Source organism: Phyllostomus discolor, chromosome 9 (assembly GCF_004126475.2).
Source record: "Phyllostomus discolor isolate MPI-MPIP mPhyDis1 chromosome 9, mPhyDis1.pri.v3, whole genome shotgun sequence".
Lineage (NCBI taxonomy): Eukaryota > Metazoa > Chordata > Mammalia > Chiroptera > Phyllostomidae > Phyllostomus > Phyllostomus discolor.
Genome location: NC_040911.2, coordinates 93,916,537 through 93,936,313, shown reverse-complemented (window position 1 = coordinate 93,936,313; position 19,777 = coordinate 93,916,537). Strand labels below are relative to the sequence as shown.

Genomic DNA, 19,777 nt, shown 5'->3' with positions numbered 1-19,777 from the left:
ACTGAGGTGGGTTTACGCCAATGGCAGAACTTGGCAGTCTATCCAGAAACCATCCCCACACTGAGCAACTTGAGGCCTGAACTCAGCCCTTGCCAGCTCCTGTGGGGCACTGAGTCTGAACCTCACGTCTCTACCGCTCCGATCCCAGCCTTTGCAAATGAGAGCTAGTGGGACAACACGGGTTTACAAATGAAAAGCAAATGCTTCTCCTGGATGCTTTATTGGGGGCTTTCAGTGGTTTCTAAGCATGAGCGGCAGTGACATCCAGACCCTCTCCCAACATGCAAAAGGCACAGGAAAGTGAGACAAGACCAGGGCAGGCAGCGTAGACACAGAGATCCCCCTGCGGGGCAAGGCGGGGCACGGGAGGTGCCCCACGAGGGGTGGGAAAGGAGGGCATTAGAGGAGATGGCGCTGGCAGAGGCGAGGAGAGGGACTTGAGGGCTCGTCCACCTCCAGACCCACCCCTGTACTCCGGCCGGGACTGACCTTCTAAGATGGCGAACATGGCTTTTGCTGAAAGCCCACCTCACACGGGGGGGAAATCAACTCCGTGGGAAGAGGATGACGGACGCTGCCTTCAGGGATTACTGGTAAGGTGCCACACCGAGCTCACTGACCACATCAGGAGGGGAAGGAGGGTGTGCTCGTGGCGTCTGTCCCAGTCACGGCCTGGCGGCTGGGTGCCACTGCCTCGGCCCGAGCCAGTGCCATCTCAGTCCACGTCCAGGAGAAGAATGAAGTCCTTTCCAATCTTCAGGGGCCTCCCGTGGGGTCTCCGGGTCTCTAGCCCCACCCCTAGGTACCACTGAGAAGAGTTGAGTCTTGATGTTGGCTTTGTCCTGTGGAAGAGTTCCCTGGGCAAGAGGGAAGGGGAGGCGAGGGGTCAGGCCCCCTGAGCCCCCAGCACCTCCCAGAACCTGGGCCCTGGTGGGAGAAATGGCCTGGGACTCACCTCAGATCCTAACCAGTGCCCACAGTTGCATCTCGAGGCCTTGAGTCAAAAGAAAAGGCATTCATGTTTTGTTTCTGTTCTCTCTCTCTCTCTCTCCTTTAGTAGAGCCGTGGCTTCACCTCACGGCATTGGCAATGTCTACTTCTAAACTATGGAATGTTTTCACACCGACAATAGGATTACTCCGAACAAGGGGTGGGGAGTGTTCATGACACAGTGCGTTACTGAGAGCTCGTTGGGGTCACACAGCACAGAGACACCGACAGTCAGACGCCAAGCCCGGCCCGGCCTGGCTCTAGATGTATTTTTTCTTGAGGTACCAGTAGGCGAAGTAGCCCATCCCGCCCAGGGAGCCCATGAGGAAGGAGGCCCCGAAGAAGGATGGCGGTTTCCGCTTGACCAGCCGGAACGCGTTGGGGATGACGGCTGACAGCAGGGTGGTGTGAATGTCGCCGAGGACCTTCCGGAAGGCGAAGCGCTTCTGGACCCTCTCGAAGAAGGACTGCAGGTTGGGCCGGCTGCCATCTTCCCAGTATTTCTTGGACAGTCCCAGGAACTTGAGGCGGTGCAGGGTGGCTCCCAGGAGGACGTCGGCGAGGGTGAAGGCACAGCCGCAGAGCCACAGCTCACATTTCTGCCCTGGAGGGGGGAGAGAGGGGGTGAGGGCAGGGGGGGTCAGCTTTGCAACCCCCGAGCACGCACTCCTCTCGCACGGACTCCTCTGGGGGTCGGCCGCCTGCCGCGGTGCTACCCCAGGGCCGCTCCCTCCTGCACTGCTCCAGTGATGTTCGCTGTACCCCTGTATTACCCGTCTGTTTGTTCTTTAAATCAACCTAGTTTTTAAGTGTAAGCCCTGAGCTTTGCGGCTTCAATATTTAGGTGCTGGGTGGGAGGAGAAATCAGTGAAGGGCCACAGGAGCGAGCGGCCTGGGAAGGGCTGGGAGATGGCCCACAAGTGGGTGACATCATGAAGCCAAGATAAGGAGATATTCCGAGGAGAAGGGGGCACTCGGCTGTGTCCCAGGGCTGCGGAGAGGCCAAGTACGAGGAGGCCTGAGAATGGCGGCTGCAGCTGGCAGCCGGTGACCTTGACAAGAGCAGCAGGAGTAGATGCTGACGATGAAGCCCGGTTGGAAGCAGTTCAGGAGAGAAAGGGAGGAGAACTGGAGACGGCAAGCGAAGATCGCGCCTTCAAGGTGTTTTTTGCTGTAGTGGGAAGGATACACTAACAATCTGAGACAGGTCAAGAGTGGTTTTGTATGCTGGGAGGGAAAAACCAGCATGTGGATGGGGATGATCTGGCGGAGAAGAAGATTTCTTCGTTTTTTCATTTGATTCTACAGGAGAGAGCGGAGAGGATTACTGATGGGGTGTCCTCAGCGGGTTGAACGTGAATGGCATCTAGGAAACAAGGACAGGACTGGCCTTAGCTAGGGTGAGGACAGTCCATCCTCGGTAACGGGACAGAGTGCGGGACGCCATGGTTCCCTGAGTCTAAGTTGCCGTCACATGTTCCGACGGCCACCCCGCAGAGAACGAGCGGTGCCAACTAAGCTACTGACGGTGGGAAAGGCTCCAGTTTCGGAGGAGTGACGGTGGTACGGTTTAACAGGGACGCATCTCGGAACTGGTACAATACAGTGTCTGTGTGGGCACGAATGCTGCTGGGCAAGTACTTGTGGGGGTCAGAGCGGTGGGCACCTCTCCCCAAAGCTTCCGCTTCCTGTGATATAGAAGGAAAGCGACCCATTGAGAGTGAGGATGTGGGTGAAGCGGTGGGAGGGCTCAGGAGAAAGGAGAAGGTATTAAGTAGCCATCTGGAGAGGGGACAGTGGGAGGGCTAGGGCAGCAAGAAGGCCACCTAAAGCTAGTGGCCGTGAAGGCAAAGCAAGCACAGCCAGCATCCCTGTGTGTCTGTCCAGTCACATTTAGGCTCACAGGTGCAAGTGCGGAAGAGGCGGAGGGCGGCTGAACCAGGTTTGAGGGTTTGCAGAGTGAGTACGAGGAAACGAGAAAGGCGCAGGCCAGGGAGAGCTCATGGCCACGGTCAGGGGATTACCGCCAGGGAAGGAGGGAGGTGAGCAGGAGGGGGTGAGGGGCAGTGCGAGGGGGCAGGATCGAGGGGTGGAAGTACCGGCGCGGCCTGGGCGAGGGCAGACAGGTTTGAGAACAGGACCAAGGGCAGCCCTGGGCCACGCCAAGGTCCAGATACTGTGCAGTGAGGAGAAGCCAGCACCGGCACAGGGGGAAGAGCGGCTTGCGAGGGGGGAGACAGATGGGAGAGTGTGGTGGTTTCCCTAGCCCTCACTACAGTTTGATCACGTAGGTGCCATTATTATCCCCATTTTACAGATGAGGAAGCAGAGGCACACAGCAAGTAAATGGGAGATGGGAGGGCAGAGTCTGGACTTGAACGTGGGCTGTCTGGGTCCAGAGCCTGTGTGTGTGACCATTGCATTACACTGCTTCTTCCCACGTGCTGATGAATGTGGGCATATGCCCACCTCTCCACGTACACCCGGGCCCCCTTTGATAGGTGCATTCTTTACTTGGGTCTGGGTGCAGATCTGTCTATGTGTCTGTACCCTGTATAGTGTGCACGTCTGCCCAAATGCATGTGGGGATTGTGTATATGCGTGTGAATAGCTGCACCCATGGCGCCCGTGTCCACGCGCTGTGAAGATCACCGTGTGTGTAAGTGAAGTGTGTGCCCGCATCCAGTGGCCATCTGCCGGCAGACAGGTGTTCACAGGCATGCGTGTGTGTGTCACTAAGAACGTCCATGCCTGTGTTTACGTTTGTAGGCAAACACTGATAACCATGAGTACGTGTGTGTGGGCACACGTGTAGCTATCTGGCACGTCGCCAGAGGGCCGGCTCCTTCAGCTCCAACTCCCCCCTACCCCGCCCCGGCTGTGCGGAGTTCCCTTGGCAATCCCAGCCCTGCTCGAACCCCATCGTGTGCCTCCCTGAGTCTACGAGCCAAGTCTACCGGAGACGCTCACGCTGACCAGCTACTCTTTCAATTATGACCGCAAAGCCCACGGGGGCACTCAGCTCTGCCCGGGGCCGGCACGAGTTCTCAAGCAGGCTCGCCCCCCATTCCCCGAGGAGAACTGCCCATCTTCCATCTCGCCTCGCACCTCTCCGTTCTCTCTCAGCTGACGGCGTCACCTCACGCTTCGTTCCGAAAACAGGAGCCTTCGGACATGGAGGCCCTCACTCCCCACCACGAAGCCCGCACACCCGGGCACCTGCATGCGCCTGCTGCCACCCCCGGACACAGTGGCAGGTGCAGTCCGCCTGCTCTCGAGGCCAGGCCCTGCGCACCCATCTGACGCTGCCTATCTCCCCTCTGCCCTTCCAGGTCCGCTCCCCCTCTTGTCTGCCCTGCTCTGCGCCCGGGAGGGTGACTCTGGCTCCCGGGGGCTCGGGCAATGGGGAGCAGCGGAAGGAGACAGGAGGGCAGTGAGAGTGAGGTCCTGCATCCTTCAGGCTCCTCTCTGCGGGTCGCCATGCCCTGGCTGTGTCCCCAGAGTGAGAGTCACAGCTTCTGCCAGGTGGCCCTCCCCACACAGTTTGTCTGTCCATTGTCAGAACCCGCTCCTGCCCCTCATGACCTCAGGCCCGGGGTGTCACACTTTTCCCTGTGGTTCGTTTCCCTGAAGCCTGCCCACGTATTTGTGGACAGTCCCTGTGACAAGCCCTCTTCAGCTATCCAAGGTGAGGTCACCCTGTTTCCTATGGGGACCCTGCCTGGACCACACCCCTCCCGGCCTTTCCCGGGCTTTGCATCGCCAGCCCTGCATCATTGTTCCTTTCTCCTTTCCACTGGGCTGTTTGCGCCAGCCTGAAAGCACACTCTTGCACCTGCTATTTAAAAATAACCCTCCCTGCACCCCGCAGCCTTCTTCAGCCCCCACCCATCTCTTTAGTCTCTTCTACAGATCAACTTCTCAAGAGTTGTCTATACCTGTTGTCTACACTTCCCCTGTTCGCTCTTCAGCCTTTTGCCCCCGCATCCCAGCGAAACTGCTCTCGGCAGGGTCACCACCAACAGCCAGGGGACAAAACCCATGGGCGCTTTCCTGTCCTTGTTAACTCAGTCTCTGGCCCCTGTCTGGGTGCCTGGGTCACAGGGTCCTCCTACCTCACTGGCCACGCCATCTTGGTCGACTTCTCCCGCCTCTCTGCCTCTACCCCTCTCTCAATGTGGGGGAACCTCGGGGCAGGTGTGGGGTTTTAAAATGTGCCCACAGGTTGGTACCCCTCCCTGTGGTGAAGCCCACTTCTCCTCCCCTTAGCCACGGGCTGTATTTCATGACTTGCTTCTAAGGAATACAATGTGGCAGAAGTGACAGTGACTTCCATAAATCATGAAAGGCACCGTGGCTTCTGCTGTTTCCCCCTCTTTCCTGGCTCACTCATTCAAGGGAGAGCCAGCTGCTCTGTTGCAAAGGGAAGCAAGCGGCCCTGCTGAGATGCCCACGTGGTGAGGAGCCGAGGTCTCCTGCCAACAGCCAGTGGGGAGCTGAGCCGTCCAGTTAAGAGCCCTGAGGGTGAGCCACCGTGGAAGCCAGTCCTCCAGCTCAGACGACCGACCGCAGCCCCCGCCAACAGCCTGACTGCAGCCGCTGGCATGACACACCCCTCGTCGGAAGCACCCAGCCAGGCTGCTCCGGAGCTCCTGATGCACAGAAGACGTGTGACACCACAAATGCTGTGTGTCTGAGTTGCTAGGTGCGGGAGCAATCTGTTACACAGCAGCGGGTAACGAACGCGGCACGTCTCGACCCCTCTTCTCGTCTCGACTCTCTCCTGGATGAAACCACCCAGTTCTGTGTCTTTAACCACCACATAGATGCTGAAGACTTGTCAGTCTCTCTCTCTAAATTCCCACCTCTCCTTTGAAAGCGATGCTAGAATATCCAATGGCTTATGCGAGAGCCCCTCTTGGGTGTCTCAAAGGCACCCCACACCTACTGTGTCTCAAAGTGAACGTTTGGTCCTCCTTGGCCGTAGCAGGAAGTGGTAGCACTCAGTAGCTGGCTCCACCTAGGGGTCTTAACTAGGACATTAAGAGCCCTCCCAACCCTGGGTTCTGCCCCACAAGGAGAGAAGTGGGCACATCCCCCCTAGGAAGGTTTGAGGGCTCCCTGAGCACCCTGAGGGTGAATGAGCAGGAGAGACCGTGTGGGCCCAGCCAGTCCGACCTTCAAATCCCACAGCCACCCCCTGGGCCTCTGCTGCCTCCCTCAGCCCCGAGGGGCGCAAGGACTGCCCACGCCTCTCCATCCTGAACAACCCCGGCCACCTGGCCGTCGGGCAGTGCGATGCTGCCTCCTCTCGGAAGACCTCGGAACCCAAACAGGGAGTGCGGACAGGAGGTCCTCGGGCTAGGATCCTCTGAGCAATGTGTGTCCACGGCTGTTCTCCAGGGCTGTCCACCCTGGCCTCCGTCCAGGTCAGACCCTGTGTCCCCCTGGATCACACAGCAGCTGGTGTTTGCAGGCACTTCCAGCAGCAACACGCCAGGCAGTGAGCGTGCTGAGCCCCTGACACGCATTTTCTCACTGGCCCTCACGACAGCCTGAGAGGGAGGTGCTCACTTCCCTTTTGCAGGATAGAGGAGGCACTGGGGCTGGTGCTTAAGAGCGGCTGCAGGAGCCAGTGTTTGAATCCAGGCTCCGCCTCTTCCATCTGTGTGGCTTTGGGAAGGTTACTGAGCCTCTCTGTGCCTTAATTTTTTTCGTCTGTTAAATGGAGTTACTCATAGGACCTACCTCCTAGAGTTACTATGGGATTAAATGAGTTAAAATACATGAAGCAGTAAAAACGGTGCCTGGCACACAGTAAATGCTGTGAAACACATAAATCGTGATGAGCCACACTGGGTCCCTCCAAAATCCCTATGTGAGAGCCTTAGCCCCAGTGTCTCAGACAGCGACCGTGTTTGGAGAACGAGCCTTTAAAGAAGTAAGTTAAAACGAGGCCCTCAGGGTGGGCCCTGACCCAGCCTGGCTGGTGTCCTCATCAGGGGCGGAATTCTGCTGCGGACACCAGGGCCACGCCCACAGAGGACAGACCGCAAGAAGGCACGGCAAGTGCACGGCCAGCTGTCCGCCCGAGGGAGAGGCCTCGAAGGAGAAAACTGAAAAACAAAACCCACTAAACCTCAGCAGGAACCAACACCTTGGTCTCGGACTCCTCGCCTCCAGAACTGTGGGAAAAGAAGTCTCTGGTGTCCAAGTCAGCCAGTCTGTGGTGCTTTGTTATGGCCACCCTGACGGACCGATAGATAAATACATAAAATGCACTGGAGAAGTAAGGTCCCCCAGCAAGAGGACAGCGGTGCCGGGGCTCTGTCTGACCCCAGGGGCCATTCAGCCCCTGAGCACCCTCTCTGACACAGGTGAAAATGCTTCTCCTTGAGGTACGTGTGATTCTTCCTCTCTTAGCTACACCATCTTTTTTTTTTTCTCTAGAGAGTACTTAAGGTCGCTGGCTTTGGTGCACACGACAGGGCCCCTGTTGCGGACTCTGGGTACCTGAGCGTGCCTTGTGCACGGGGCCTCAGCGGTGAGACGCTGCAAGAGCGCTGGGCCCATCGGGAGGGAACTGCTCTTGCCCTGACTACGCTACTTACGGGCAGTGTGACCTTGAGCGAGTCACCTGATCTCTCTGAGCCTCAGTTTTCTCATCTGGAGAAGGTACATGTCTTCAGCTCTCATGTTTTATTAAACTAGTATGTTCCAGGCACTGTACTGAGTGCTTTTAACTTTCACAAGAGTGCAGCACCGGGGCTAAGGTTTTAAGTTGCATTCACCCCATGTCACAGGCGAGGAGACTGAGGCTCCAATAGGGTAAGTAACTTGTCCAAGCCACACAGCACAGGCAGCAAAGCTGGAACTCTAACTCGGATCTGCCTGACTGTAAACTCATCTTTTAGAACACGGTGCTCCACGACTCCTCAATATACACAGTCGTGTGTGTGTGTGTGTGTGTATGTGTGTGTGTGTGTGGCTCAGTGTAGTGGCGCACATTACATAGGCTCCATAAGTCGTGAAGCTGAACAGACAGAAGACAGAGCAATGGGAAGGTGTAGAATGACATTTGAAAAAGAGCTGTTGGAAAGAAGTTTTATAGAAGGAAGAAGGAGCTGGGCAGTGTGGAGAGAGTGCTCCAGGTTGGACGGACTGCGGGGGCAAAGATGCAGAGGAGGGAATGACGCTGGACTGCCGGGGTCCAGAGAAGAGAGCCTCTTGAGAACAGAAAGAGTCAGGGTCGGAGCGTCTGGGTGAGCCCGGACGTCTGGTTGCGGCACGAAGAAACCATAACACATCCTCGACTAGGGGAAAGGTTACCATCACCACCACCGCCTCATCATCTTCACCAGCCTTTAGTAAACACCTACTGTGTGCCAGGTGCTGATCTAAGCACTCTTCGTGTATTATTTCATGCAATTTCTCAACATTTCTCTGAGGAAGGTCTTACTATTACCCCACATTGTAGCTGGAACCTAAGATCCAGGGAGGTGGAGTGTGTGACCCATTGTCACTCAACCAGCAAGCGGCCAAGCTAGGACTTAAACCTAGGTCTGCCTGACTCCATGGCCCATGATCCTAACCACCTGGGAGGGGTCCTCTGAGATCTTTGGGGGGATAAAAGAGATTGCAGCTGGTCAGGGTCAGGGTGGGGAGGGGTGGATGGCACCAGCACCTGCCGACCCCAGGCTTGGTACCCACCCTCATTCTCGAGCTTCCTCTTCTCCAGCTCAGCCTCGATCTGGTCCAAAACCATGGCCAGCTCCCCGAGGATCTTCTTCAGGTAGCTCACATCGTCATGCTCCAGGATCTTGGCCTGGGGGCAGCACAGGCAGAGGCCAGAGAGGCTGAGTTGGCCTCCGTAGAGCTGGGATGACTGGAGCTTGGCCCAACACCCTTCTGCAAGCCCAGCCTCCAAACATCCCCTCAAGAGTATAGGACGCCCCACTGTGACAAAGGACGCTCAGCCAGTGCTCAAGGCATTCCGTGAGCTTGGCTGTCCTGCCCAGATCCCTTTCATGGGGCTGGACCCTCACTCTCCAGCTGCTGGGAGGGCTGGTTGATAGTGGCTCAGAGCTGCCCCTTCTCCAGAGAATTGCTCTCGGCTAATGAGGAATTGCTCAGAAATACTTGGGAGGTTGTCCACACCCTTCAACCCTTCAACACACCCCACCAGACTCTGTAGCCAATGGCTGGTGGATATAAGGATATCAAAGGCTGACCCCTGGCCTCAAGGTGGGTTGACTTTGTGCTCCCTATCGGATCAGGTGAATTTGGTCCTTTCTTCTTTTCTATACCACCACCCCCCATTCTTACTGGGCTCTCCTCAGAACACTCCCTCAATACCCAAGAACCTCTGTCCAACACACGCTCTGCTTTTAGGGACACAACCCCAGACATGAGGAAACTGAGGCTCCAAGGGGGCAGGGGCTTGCCCAAGGTCCAACAGCCAGTAAGTGACAGGGGACACGGGACTGGAAAAGCAAGCCAGAGAATTTCCCACTTCACGTCATCAGCTGATTCTCTACCTAGAACTAGCTGCTCCCAGTCGTCCTCTTCCATAGGAAAGACGATGGGAAAGAACAATGCGCAGGCCTGGGGGCACTCACCATGAGTTTCTTCTGTTTAGAAAGGTAGGGCTCAGAGAGCTGGGGCTCCTCTTCATGGTCCAGTTTCATGAGGTCCGTGGTGGCACTGGCTAAATGTCCTGGGGGGAGAAGAGGAAAGGTCCCGTCCTTCTGATACCCAGTGCCACCCCACCCTTTCTCTCACAAACTTGGAGTAGGTCCCACACAATAACAAGGACCAACACTTGTGCAGTCAACACTTGAGAGCACAACAGGCTACAACACAGGGATGGCTGAGACGCCATTCTGCCATGGACTTAGGATGACCAGAGAGGTGGACACCTAAAGAGACCACTAGTGACTCGGGATGGTCCATCTGGGGTGAAGAGTGGACAGCACACTGCGGGACCCAGAGAGCCATCAAGAAACCTCTCTGAGGGAGCTACTCTACTCTTGGGGATGAGTAGGAGTTCGTCAGAAATGCATGTAATGCTAAACGTGGAAAACTCATGCTTCAGGGCGTGCCTCCCCCAAACCCTCTGTGTGTTGAGGAAGCAGGCTCAGGGGCCTAAACAGGGGTCCACACTAGGGAGAGACAAGCCGGTTCTGAAGCTGGGTCTGCCTGATTCTTGGTCTAGTGCTCACTCATTATGCCCACGAGGGACAACTCGTTTATGGCAAGAAAAACTGTAAGAGACATTTGGTGTCTTGAAACTTCTACTTTTGGTGAGGTGACTTCCCTAAAGATTTAGGGACTTGATGACCTATCTCTTTTTTCTTTCTGGAAAACTGGCCTTGCTGACAAAAAGGCGAGAGGGACAGAAAGCGGGTCGACGATTGGAATTCAAGCCAGCACCTTAAGAGTTATCCTTAGTGGGAGAGAGGGCGCGCCCTGTAATCTAACCTCAAAAGTCTTTGACTTGGAAAGTCTAACGGTAAACTATGGGTTTTACGAGAGGAGGTGGAGATATGAAGTGGGAGAAGATCTTGGGTTCTGTTCCCTCACTGGGGCAGGACTACCTGGAGTTCTTGGCAAGTCGGGGACAGGGTAGGTCAAGTGTGTGGGGGCCCCAATCCTGCTCTGCCCACTCCCCTGCACCCCAGCTCCATTTGGACATCTTTAGGCTTCTGGAAAATATCCTGGCCCAGGCAGCCCCATCATCTTTCCTGCCCCTTCCCTGCACTCTCCTCGAACCACAGCACCCCCCAGCCTGCCCTGGCCCTTAAGCCTAGCCAGATGCCTCAGGGTTGTCCTCCTTGTCCCTCCTCCCCACACCAAGTCGGTCCCAGGTCCTGCTGTTCTTCCTCCTTAGCATTTTTCATATTTACCTTCTCCCTCTCAGCCCTCTCACTATCCCTGTTCATCTTCTGCTTGCAGGATTTTGACTCACCCCTGTCTGTGTTTTCTCCATCCCAGCCCTTCCCCCACTTCTGCCCGAGAGACCTTCCTCAAAACACACCTGACCTTGACACTTCCCCCTTAAACCCACCACAGGCTCCTCTCTGCCCTCAGATAACATCCGAGCTCCTCAACCGGCCTTGAAAGACCCAGCAGGACCCATCTCCTCTGCCCTCACTGACTCCACCTTTCACCGAGTTCCCCCAACTGTCCCTGTGTCCAGGTGATAGCATTTTAGCCACTCCAAATGCTTGACGTTCCCAGAATGTGCCCGGCCATTCCGAACCTCCAGGCCTTCGCTCACATCCTTCTCTCTCCCCGAACGGGATTCCTCCATCTTCCTGAAAATCCCCTTCCAGATCCAGCTCAAGACCACTTCCTCCACAAAGTCCTTCCTGATCTTCTTGGGGATATGATCGCTCAGTGACCTAGCCCTCCGGTGCACACTGCACAGGTTTCTGCCAGAGAACACATGCACGCCAGGCAGAGCTGCCACTGCACAGTGCCATTCACGTGGTCGTCTATGTGAGAGGTGCCCCCTGGACGGCGCAGTGCGCCACCTGTATTGCTGTACGTGGAGATTTTGATGCTAATGTCCTTATCTCTGGGTGTATGGGTCTCCCACCAGGAGCTGAGCTTCTGGAGAGCAGTGGCTATGTCAGGTTTATCTCCATTCTCTTAAAACCCAGTGGAAGCCTGGCACAGAAAAAGAACTCTGTGAGTGTTGAATGAATGGGTGGAATGGATGAGTAAAGAAGTAACCAAAGTTGTTCAGTTTCTGCCTTCTGAGATTTCGCCATTTACCACCCTGCCTCCTGGCCTGATAAAAACCCAGTAGGCACATTCTCAGATCTTTCAGCTTTGGGGCTATATTAAGCCTCATGGATGTTTTATGAATGTGAAGGTCAAGTGCAGCATCTTCTCTCTTGCCAGTCACAGGAGCTGCCCATATGGCTCTCAGTAGACTCTAGGGGGGCAGACCAGGCCAAGGGAAGGCCTTGGACTTCTGTATCCCGTAGGGTCTCTGCACCCCTCTCCAGCGGGGCTGGAGCCCTGGGATCCTTTGAACTTCTTCAAAGGAGGAAGCAGGCTGGGCCTGCTCTGGGACCCCTGTGGCTTCCCAGGTACCTCCAAATGGCTCAGGGTAGAAAGGCAGAACACCTCCAGCCGGCAGAAACACTTAGGGACTGCCTCCTCCTAGTCCAGGCCACCGTCACTGCTCACCTGGATGACAGTCAGGACCTCGAGACTCCTCCACCCACCCTCAGCTGGGTAAAATGCAGACCTGACCATGTCACTTCCCGTCACTCTTTCGCCACTGCTCCTTGGATAAAATTCTAATTCTGCCAGACCTATCCCCAGACTCACACTGGCCCACTTGCACCCCCCTCGGGCTACACTTCAGCCACACTGAACTTCCTCCGGTCCCCGGAACACACCATGCCTCTCGCTCTTGAATCTAAGGGGTTCTCCCTCCCCTCCCCCTTCCGGCCCATCCCTGGGCGGTGGCCACCCTCGGACACTGCCGCATTTCCGAACCCTTCCACGACCCCAGAGGTTGGGACGGGCGTGTTCTGTGGTTCCACGGCCTCCTTATCGTAACACTGATTGACACTGTGTTACATTTTTTTTAACAGTTTGGTTTTGAACAGATTATACGTACATACTTGTTGAAAGTTCCAAACACTAAATCACGCACAGGGAAAACCAGATCTCTCTCCTCTCAGCCTGTAGTCCCTAATTCCCGCTCCCCCGAATCAAGCACTGTTGGCAGCTTCTCGTGCCTCCTTCCCAAATGCTCCTTGCTTTTGGAACCCCTGTGTATCCTTTTAACCTCCTGTTAAATATATTAATGATAGCACACTGATGCATTTTGCCTTCGCTTTCTTCTACTCACTAATATATCTTAGAGGACATTCCATGCGCCTATTATTTTTTTAACAGCTGCACAGCATTCTACGGTATGAGAGGGCTAGAATTGATCCCCCCAGTTCCCAACTCAAGGACAGCTGGGTTATTTCCAGCCTCTTGCTAGTACCACTTGTCATACGATTTGTATCCTCGTACACACTTCTTGGTGCTCACACCCAAGTGTACCTGCAGGATAACCTCCACGGTCTGGTCCTCTCTGTGTTTGATATAGAGCCAGATCGACCTTGACAGTTTGTTCAAATTTACCTAGCCCTGCACTGTAGTTACCTGGTCACTTGTCTTTCTGCTTCCACGGAACCGTGACCCTAGGATAACAGAAGCTGTGTCTCCCCTCATCAGTCCCCAGCCCCCTGCCCAGGGCCTGGGCCATAGGAAACCCCATAAATATTGTTGCCTGAATGGGATGGGACTGAGTCTCACAACCCATCCCCTCCCCACCTTTGGAATGAGCATCAGCCTTTTTCCTTTGAGAGGGGCTAAGTAACCACCTACTGGGCACCTGTCATCTACTTAGAATCATCAGACTCTGTCTGTAGGGCCCCGCAGGGTCTGCACAGAGCCCGGACAAGTCTGTAAACACTGGTTGATGGATACCCTGACTTAATCCAGCCTCCATGCATTGGATGCTGGTAACAAAAGGAAGGTCTAGGCCGTGAGCACATCCAGGCTAACAACACATGGGTGGTGCTTGAATCAGAAATCAGAGACCACCCCCCTCCCAGGGGCCTCACCATATCTGTGCAGCCTTCTCTGGTGACACCAGCCTGATGTCACTCAGTGTCCTGGGTCACCAACCACAGTCCTGACCTCCCTGGGCCTTGACCCAGGAGTCTGGGACTGGGACCCCTGTGGGGAGGTGCCCTAGCTCCCTGTGAACATGACAAGCCTCTGGAGAGACAGGTAGCCTTATAGGCTCTGTATGGGATGGTGGGACAAAAGTAGGGGGCAGGAGAGGGGACAGGGAGACAGAGAGGGAAACACATATTTAGTGTGAAACAGGGTGAATGAGATGGAAAGCCAGAGAGAGCGGAAGAAAGCAAGTAAGCAAGGAGGGAGGGAGGAAGGAACGGAGGGAGGAAAAGAGAGAGAGAGAGAGAGAGGGAGGGAGAGAGGGAGGGAGGGAGGGAAGGAAGGAGGGAGGGAGAGAGGGAGGGAGGGAGGGAAGGAAGGAAGGAGGGAGGGAGGGAGAGAGGGAGAGAGAGAGAGAGAGAGGGAGAGAGAGAGAAGCACCCAGAGTGAGAGCCATAGAGATTCACAGAGACAGAAGGTGATGGAGAGGGAGGCAGAGATGGGAAGGAGGAGAGAAGGCGGGAGAACAGGAAGAAGGAAAGTAAGAGACCTGCTGGTTAGAGAGCAAGAGGAAGAAGGGGGAGGACTCCCATTCAGAGGGAGCAGGGGCACAGAACAGGGTCAGCGAGGGGCCCCGGGCACTCACTGCGGATCTCAGCCGTGGCGTACTTGGGGATCATGGAGTCGGTGGTGAGCTCAGGGTGCAGGATGCAGCCGTGCGTGTAGGCATCCATGGGCAGGGCGTCCAGCAGCTCGCGGTACTGCAGCACCCGCGCGTGCTGTGGGCTGCCAGCCTCGGGCATCAGGGCCACCACGTTCTCTGCAAGGCACAGCCAGCAGCTGGACCAGGGGCGTGGGCCCTGACTCGGCTGTCCATGCCCTGATTCAAAGAAGCCAACCCCTGGCACCCCAACTTCCCTGACCGGGAATCAAACTGGTGACCTTTCACTTTGTGACCAACACCCAGCCAACTGAGCCACACCTGCCAGGGCTCTCCTTGCTTTTTAAATGTTGGCAATTAATTCACATTCATTTTAAACAGTGCGTGCATGGGCTGTGATCCCCTCTCGGCTGTGTTTGCAGGCTCTGCCGTGAGCTGTGAGCTCCTGAACTAGAGCAAGGCCAGAGGGAGGGAGGAAGGAGGGGACATAGAGACCTACAGGGCTCTGGGTGTCGGCCCTGTTCTGATCCGCAAGGCTCTAGGATACCTGGGCCCATGCCTGTCGGCTTCCCGGCAGTCTGTGGCCCTGACTATGTTTGCAGGGTCTCAGGGGGCTGCGCTGCTGGTGCCCTGGCATCCTGGGAAACCTCTACCCTGCCTGTGGGGGCTTGGAGGGTGGTTTAGGTCCTGCTCATGCCCGAGGGGCTCCCCAGGGCTTGTGGACATGCCTGTGACCCTAGATTTCTTAGGGAAGGAGGCCATAGCCCTGGAGTTTCAAGGTGGGGGTAGAGGGGTTCTGGACCATGTCCTTTCCCTGGGGATCTGTGCTGGAGACTGGGCCTTCCCATATGAGCCTGTGGGGCCCCTGGTGGGCGCGGCAACCATACCTCCTGTGAAGGTGCGCTCCACATAGTCGATGATCTGGTCGTAGTCGCTGATGATGTTGTCACGATGGATGATAACGGGCACCTCCTCGCCCAGGTTGAGCCGCATGAACCAGGGTTCCTTGTGCTCACTCTGTGGCAGGCTCACGTCCCGCTCCTCACACGCCAGGCCCTTCTCTGCGATCACCAGCCGCACCTGCAGGTGCCAGGGTCAGAGCGGGGAAGGCGGGTGGACACACGGGGACACACTGCCCAGGTGGGATGAGGCATGTGGGGAGGGAGGTCAGAGGTCACACACAGGAGGGGACACTGTTTCTTCCAGTCCATGCTTGGGCCCCTAGATGGGAGGGGGGTCCTATCTCCCAGGGGTCTAGGGCCAGGTGGTTACAGGGCTGAGTTTCATGGCTGGAGAGACCTGGGACACAATTCCTGGTTTTGCGGTGTGAGTTTGGCCAGATTCCTTAAACTTTCTAAGTTTGTTTCCTTATTTGCACAATGGAAGTATTAGTAGTACCCATCTAGTGTCTGGTATGTAGATGGCACTCAATCACGGTTATCATGATCACGATTGGACCCTTAGCCTGGCCTGCAGGAGTGCAGTGAGCCAGGAAATTTGCAGAAATTCTTATTATGATCAGCTAAAGTTTTCAAATTATTTGAGAAACAAAATGAGGTGCAAAATAATTTGCCAACACCAGTCCCCAAATGCCTTCCCGTCTGGTTACTAGTTGCTTACAGTAGCCTCCCAGAAGAGGGCAGAGCAGGAATTACCTCCTTATTTTTCTTGATGAGAAAACTAAGCCCAGAGAGGGTAAATAACTTATCCAAAGTCACAGAGCAATTTAGCAGCAGACCTAAACCTACAAGCAACGGTTCCTGACTCCTAGACCAGTGCTCTCTGCCCTGGGGGGGCTCCTTCCAAGGGAGTCCTGGGTCTTCCCCCCACTCTTACTATTTCCCTATGGCTCTAGGGGGTCCCAGACAAACATTCGAGCTGGCAGAAGCTAGTGGAGAACCTTGTGGCAGGGGTATGTCCTGACCCAGCCCAAAATTTCTCAGCTGGAAAACAGCGATCGCATAGTCCAACTGTCCCCTTCCTGGGGCCTGAGACTCAGAAAGAAGGCTGAACTTATCCGAGGTCCCCCAACAAAAAGGTGGCGAGTGACTCTACCCCTCCTGAGCGTCAGTGTCCCCACACACCAAATGGAAGTTCTGGGGACAGGGCATCGCCCACTTCCCTCCCAGATGCTAGGAGTTAAAAACCCAAGACAGGCAGCGTGGGGTCATGTTCAGCATGTTGGACTGGGTGCCAGGCTGTGTCAGTTCAAAGCCCACCTCTGGCCCTTACTTGTCGGATAACTTGGCTTTACAGATAGCTTTCCATCTGTGTGCCTCAGTTTCTTCACCTGTACAATGGGAGTCCCACTAGCATTTCCCTCCGAGGCCTGCTGTGAGAATCAGTTCCTGGGCAACAGTGCCTGGCATACCACAGAGGTAATGTGTCTTAGCTACTTGCATTGGAATAGGTTTTGGAGGCAGACAGACATGGACTGAAAGCCTGGTTCTGTGGTTTATTTGCTGTGTGACCTTGGGCAAGTCACTTGACCTCTCTGATCCCCAGTTTCTATGAAATGAGGAATGTAATCTACTTCTTCAAGGCTAGCTCAAGGTCGAGGTGGGGTGACACGGGTAAGTCCCAGCACAGGAGGTGAATACACAGTGTCTAGCCTCACTCTTAGCACGCACATTCTCTGCACAGGCTCCTGGTGACGTCCTAGAGTGCTTCACGCCCCACGCTCTCAGCTGACACGACTTCTGTTTAGCGAACTGTGGGCAGGGTGAGGTACTTGGCGTCTGGACTCCCAACACTCATTCATTTGCTCCTTTAGCCAGAAGCAGGTCCTGCCAATGACACTGGGAGGCAGGCACTCAGTCCACACCCCGGCTCTGCCACAGCAGTGTTGCGTGACCTTATAGCTCTCACGGTCCCTTCCCGAGCCTCCTCGTTCTCATGAGTAAAACGAGGGGCTGTAGCCCTGCAGGGAGCTGACACTACATTCGGACCACGCAGGAGACAGGGCCGTGGGAGGGAACGGCTGGGTCTGTCTGAGAGAGGGAGGAACTGTGGCAGAGAGTGAGCACCCAGGGGGTGGTATCTGTTGAGTCTGGGTGTGTGAGTGTGTGAATGTGTGTGCCTGAGGGTGAGTGACAACTGTGTGAATGAGCAAATGTGTGTGCATGTCTGTGTGTGCACATGTGTACATGAGTGGGTATATATGGATGAGTGTGCCCGTCAGTGTGAATATTCAAGTACTGTGTGAGTGTGTGTGCATTAGTGTGGATATGAGTGAGTGTGCATGAGCGAGAGCACGTGTGTCTGTGTACATCTGAGCTCACGGGGAGTGACTGTGCCTTGGAGAAGCCCCAGAGCCGTTGAGGCTGAAGTTTGGCTGGAGCCAAACCACCCCGTTCCCTTCCTGCCTCTCCTGGCATCCTCCTGCAGCGGAGACCAGGCTCCGCCCAGTCATCCAGCCTCTGGGCCAAGCGGGGCCTCTGAATGGGGGAAAGAGAAACCAAACTGAGCCTTTGCCCTTGGCAATGGCAGACGTTTGGCCTCTGTCCTGGCATCTGCCCTGTCCTGACACACCAGAGAGGGTGCCAGGTGGGGTGGCTGCCCGGGGAGGGCACTATCTTTAGAGGCACAGAGTCCTCTTGGAGCTGCCTTGGGTCACGCTGGCAAGCAGCCAAGGAGACTATCTCCTTTGCTGAGCTGAAGGCCAGAGCCATGCGCCATCCTGCGGGGGAGGGGGGTGCAAGAGGAAGCCAGGCCCAGGGGAAGGGCACACAGTCACCAAGGCCATCTGCCATCTCTGCCTCCTGGGGGCTGGACCGCACTTAGGTGGTGACCACTTAGTGGGACCCGACATCAACCATCTCTGGGCAAACTGTCTTCCCTGTGGGTGCCTGAAATTCACCCACTGGTGCTCCATTGTCACGGTCAGGCACTGTCCCTCCTCGCCCAAGCCCTTGTTTCCGACGCAACTGGGATGGGTTGGGCTGGTGTCTCTTCCTAGATACTTAGTTGCTGTGTGACCTCTCAAAAGAGGCTTAGAATCTCTGAGCCTTGGTTTATTTATCTCAAATACCTTAGTTTTTAAATTAATAAACTTCATATTTTAGAGCAGAATCAAATACCTTTCTTTTTTAATGTAACATATATGGCTTACAAATTCATCCATTTCCACCACCTAATTTATCAAGTGCCTCCTCTGTATACCAGGTCCCGTTCTAAGTGTGGGGGACCCCGCAGGACCCCTGCCCCGAGGAAGCTGGCATTCTGGAGGGGCCACACAGAGGATGAGCAGTTAGTACGACAGAACGTGTCAGAAGATGTGAGTGCAACAGAAAGAAAGAAAAAATCACATCAGGGTACCACTGGGGATGCCAAGGTATCAGGGAGGCAGGTGACAGTTTTAAGTAGGGTGATCCACCGGGGCTGGCCTCTCTGAGAAGGTGACCTTGCAGCGAAGGTTTGAATGAAGTGAGGGAGTGGCCCGCACAGGAGAAGGCTGCGGACAGGGGGACAGCCAGTGAAGAGGACATGTGAGGGGAGACCGGGTTGGCTGGAGCAGGGCGGGTGGGCTGGGGAGAGGGTTGGGCAAGAGGTCAGAAAGGATCATGCACCAGGATTTATGATTGAGACACCTAGACCCAGGGGTCCATGAGTAAATTCAGAAAGTCCTTGAACTAGGATGGGAAAATTACATGTTTATTTTCAGCAGTCTCAAACTGATGTTTACCTTTTTCTTTAATTATGAGTGTAGGCGACAGAGCACGGTAGTGTTAGCAGTGCCTGGAATATTGTCACCACTAGGAGTCAGATATTTCCACCACTTCACAGCTGTGGCGGTTACACTCATCACGACTTCAGCATCACAGTAGTTATCAGTCCTGCCACTAGACTGTGTTATATAATGGGTTAATATAGAAGCATGTCATTATATAACAAACTTGTTTTAAAAATATGTCAATAGCTACTCTTCAGTATGATTGGTTTCCCCTCTAATCTAATAATCCTAAGTATTTTATTCAATTAAAAGCATCATTCTGAGGAATGTCCAGAGGCTTCCCCGGCTGATGAGGGGTCCGTGACCCAAGCAAGGTAAGGATCCCGCAGGAGGGCCTGAGGCCGTTGTGGGGACTCTGGCTTTTTCCCAGAGGGACCCGGGGAGCCACCGCAGGCTTCTGAGCAGAGTGGTAAGATCACAGTTTTTACCTGTGGGCCTCCTGGGGGCCAGGGAAATAAATGGTCAAGTGCGGCAGTGTGGAAAGTGCTGGGGCCAGTGACCAAGACCTTGAAAGGCAAGGCTCGGGTGAGAGGTGCAGGTCATTTAATGCCCTCCTGCCATGTCTGCGAGGCGGCTTCTGAGAGACCTGCTCTGTCTTGAGTGTCAGGATTGGCCTACGGTAGGACCCAGACCTGGGCCTTTTACTCCTGGGGGCCGAAGGCTAGGCCAGGGGCTCCCCCTAGGTACGCCCAAGGCAA

The 19,777-nt window shown here is 55.3% G+C and overlaps 1 protein-coding gene across 5 annotated transcripts in view; it reads right to left on the bottom strand.

Annotated features, from left to right (window-relative positions):
• Positions 1-182: 182 nt before the first annotated feature.
• GDAP1L1 (ganglioside induced differentiation associated protein 1 like 1) overlaps positions 183-19,777 on the bottom strand; it is a 45,056-nt gene continuing 25,461 nt past the window's right edge. For 3 of the 5 annotated variants that reach the window (XM_036009862.1, XM_036009861.1, XM_028524201.2), the window contains 5 exons: positions 15,235-15,427; positions 14,333-14,506; positions 9,609-9,706; positions 8,701-8,815; positions 183-1,594 (listed from right to left, as the gene is read on the bottom strand). In XM_036009862.1, the coding sequence (XP_035865755.1) occupies positions 1,251-1,594; positions 8,701-8,815; positions 9,609-9,706; positions 14,333-14,506; positions 15,235-15,340 (837 nt within the window). In that variant the 5' untranslated portion in view covers positions 15,341-15,427 and the 3' untranslated portion in view covers positions 183-1,250. Of the gene's footprint in view, positions 1,595-8,700; positions 8,816-9,608; positions 9,707-14,332; positions 14,507-15,234; positions 15,480-19,777 lie in introns of all 5 variants that reach the window. The other 2 variants (XR_004899404.1, XM_036009860.1) reach the window with 2 other exon arrangements.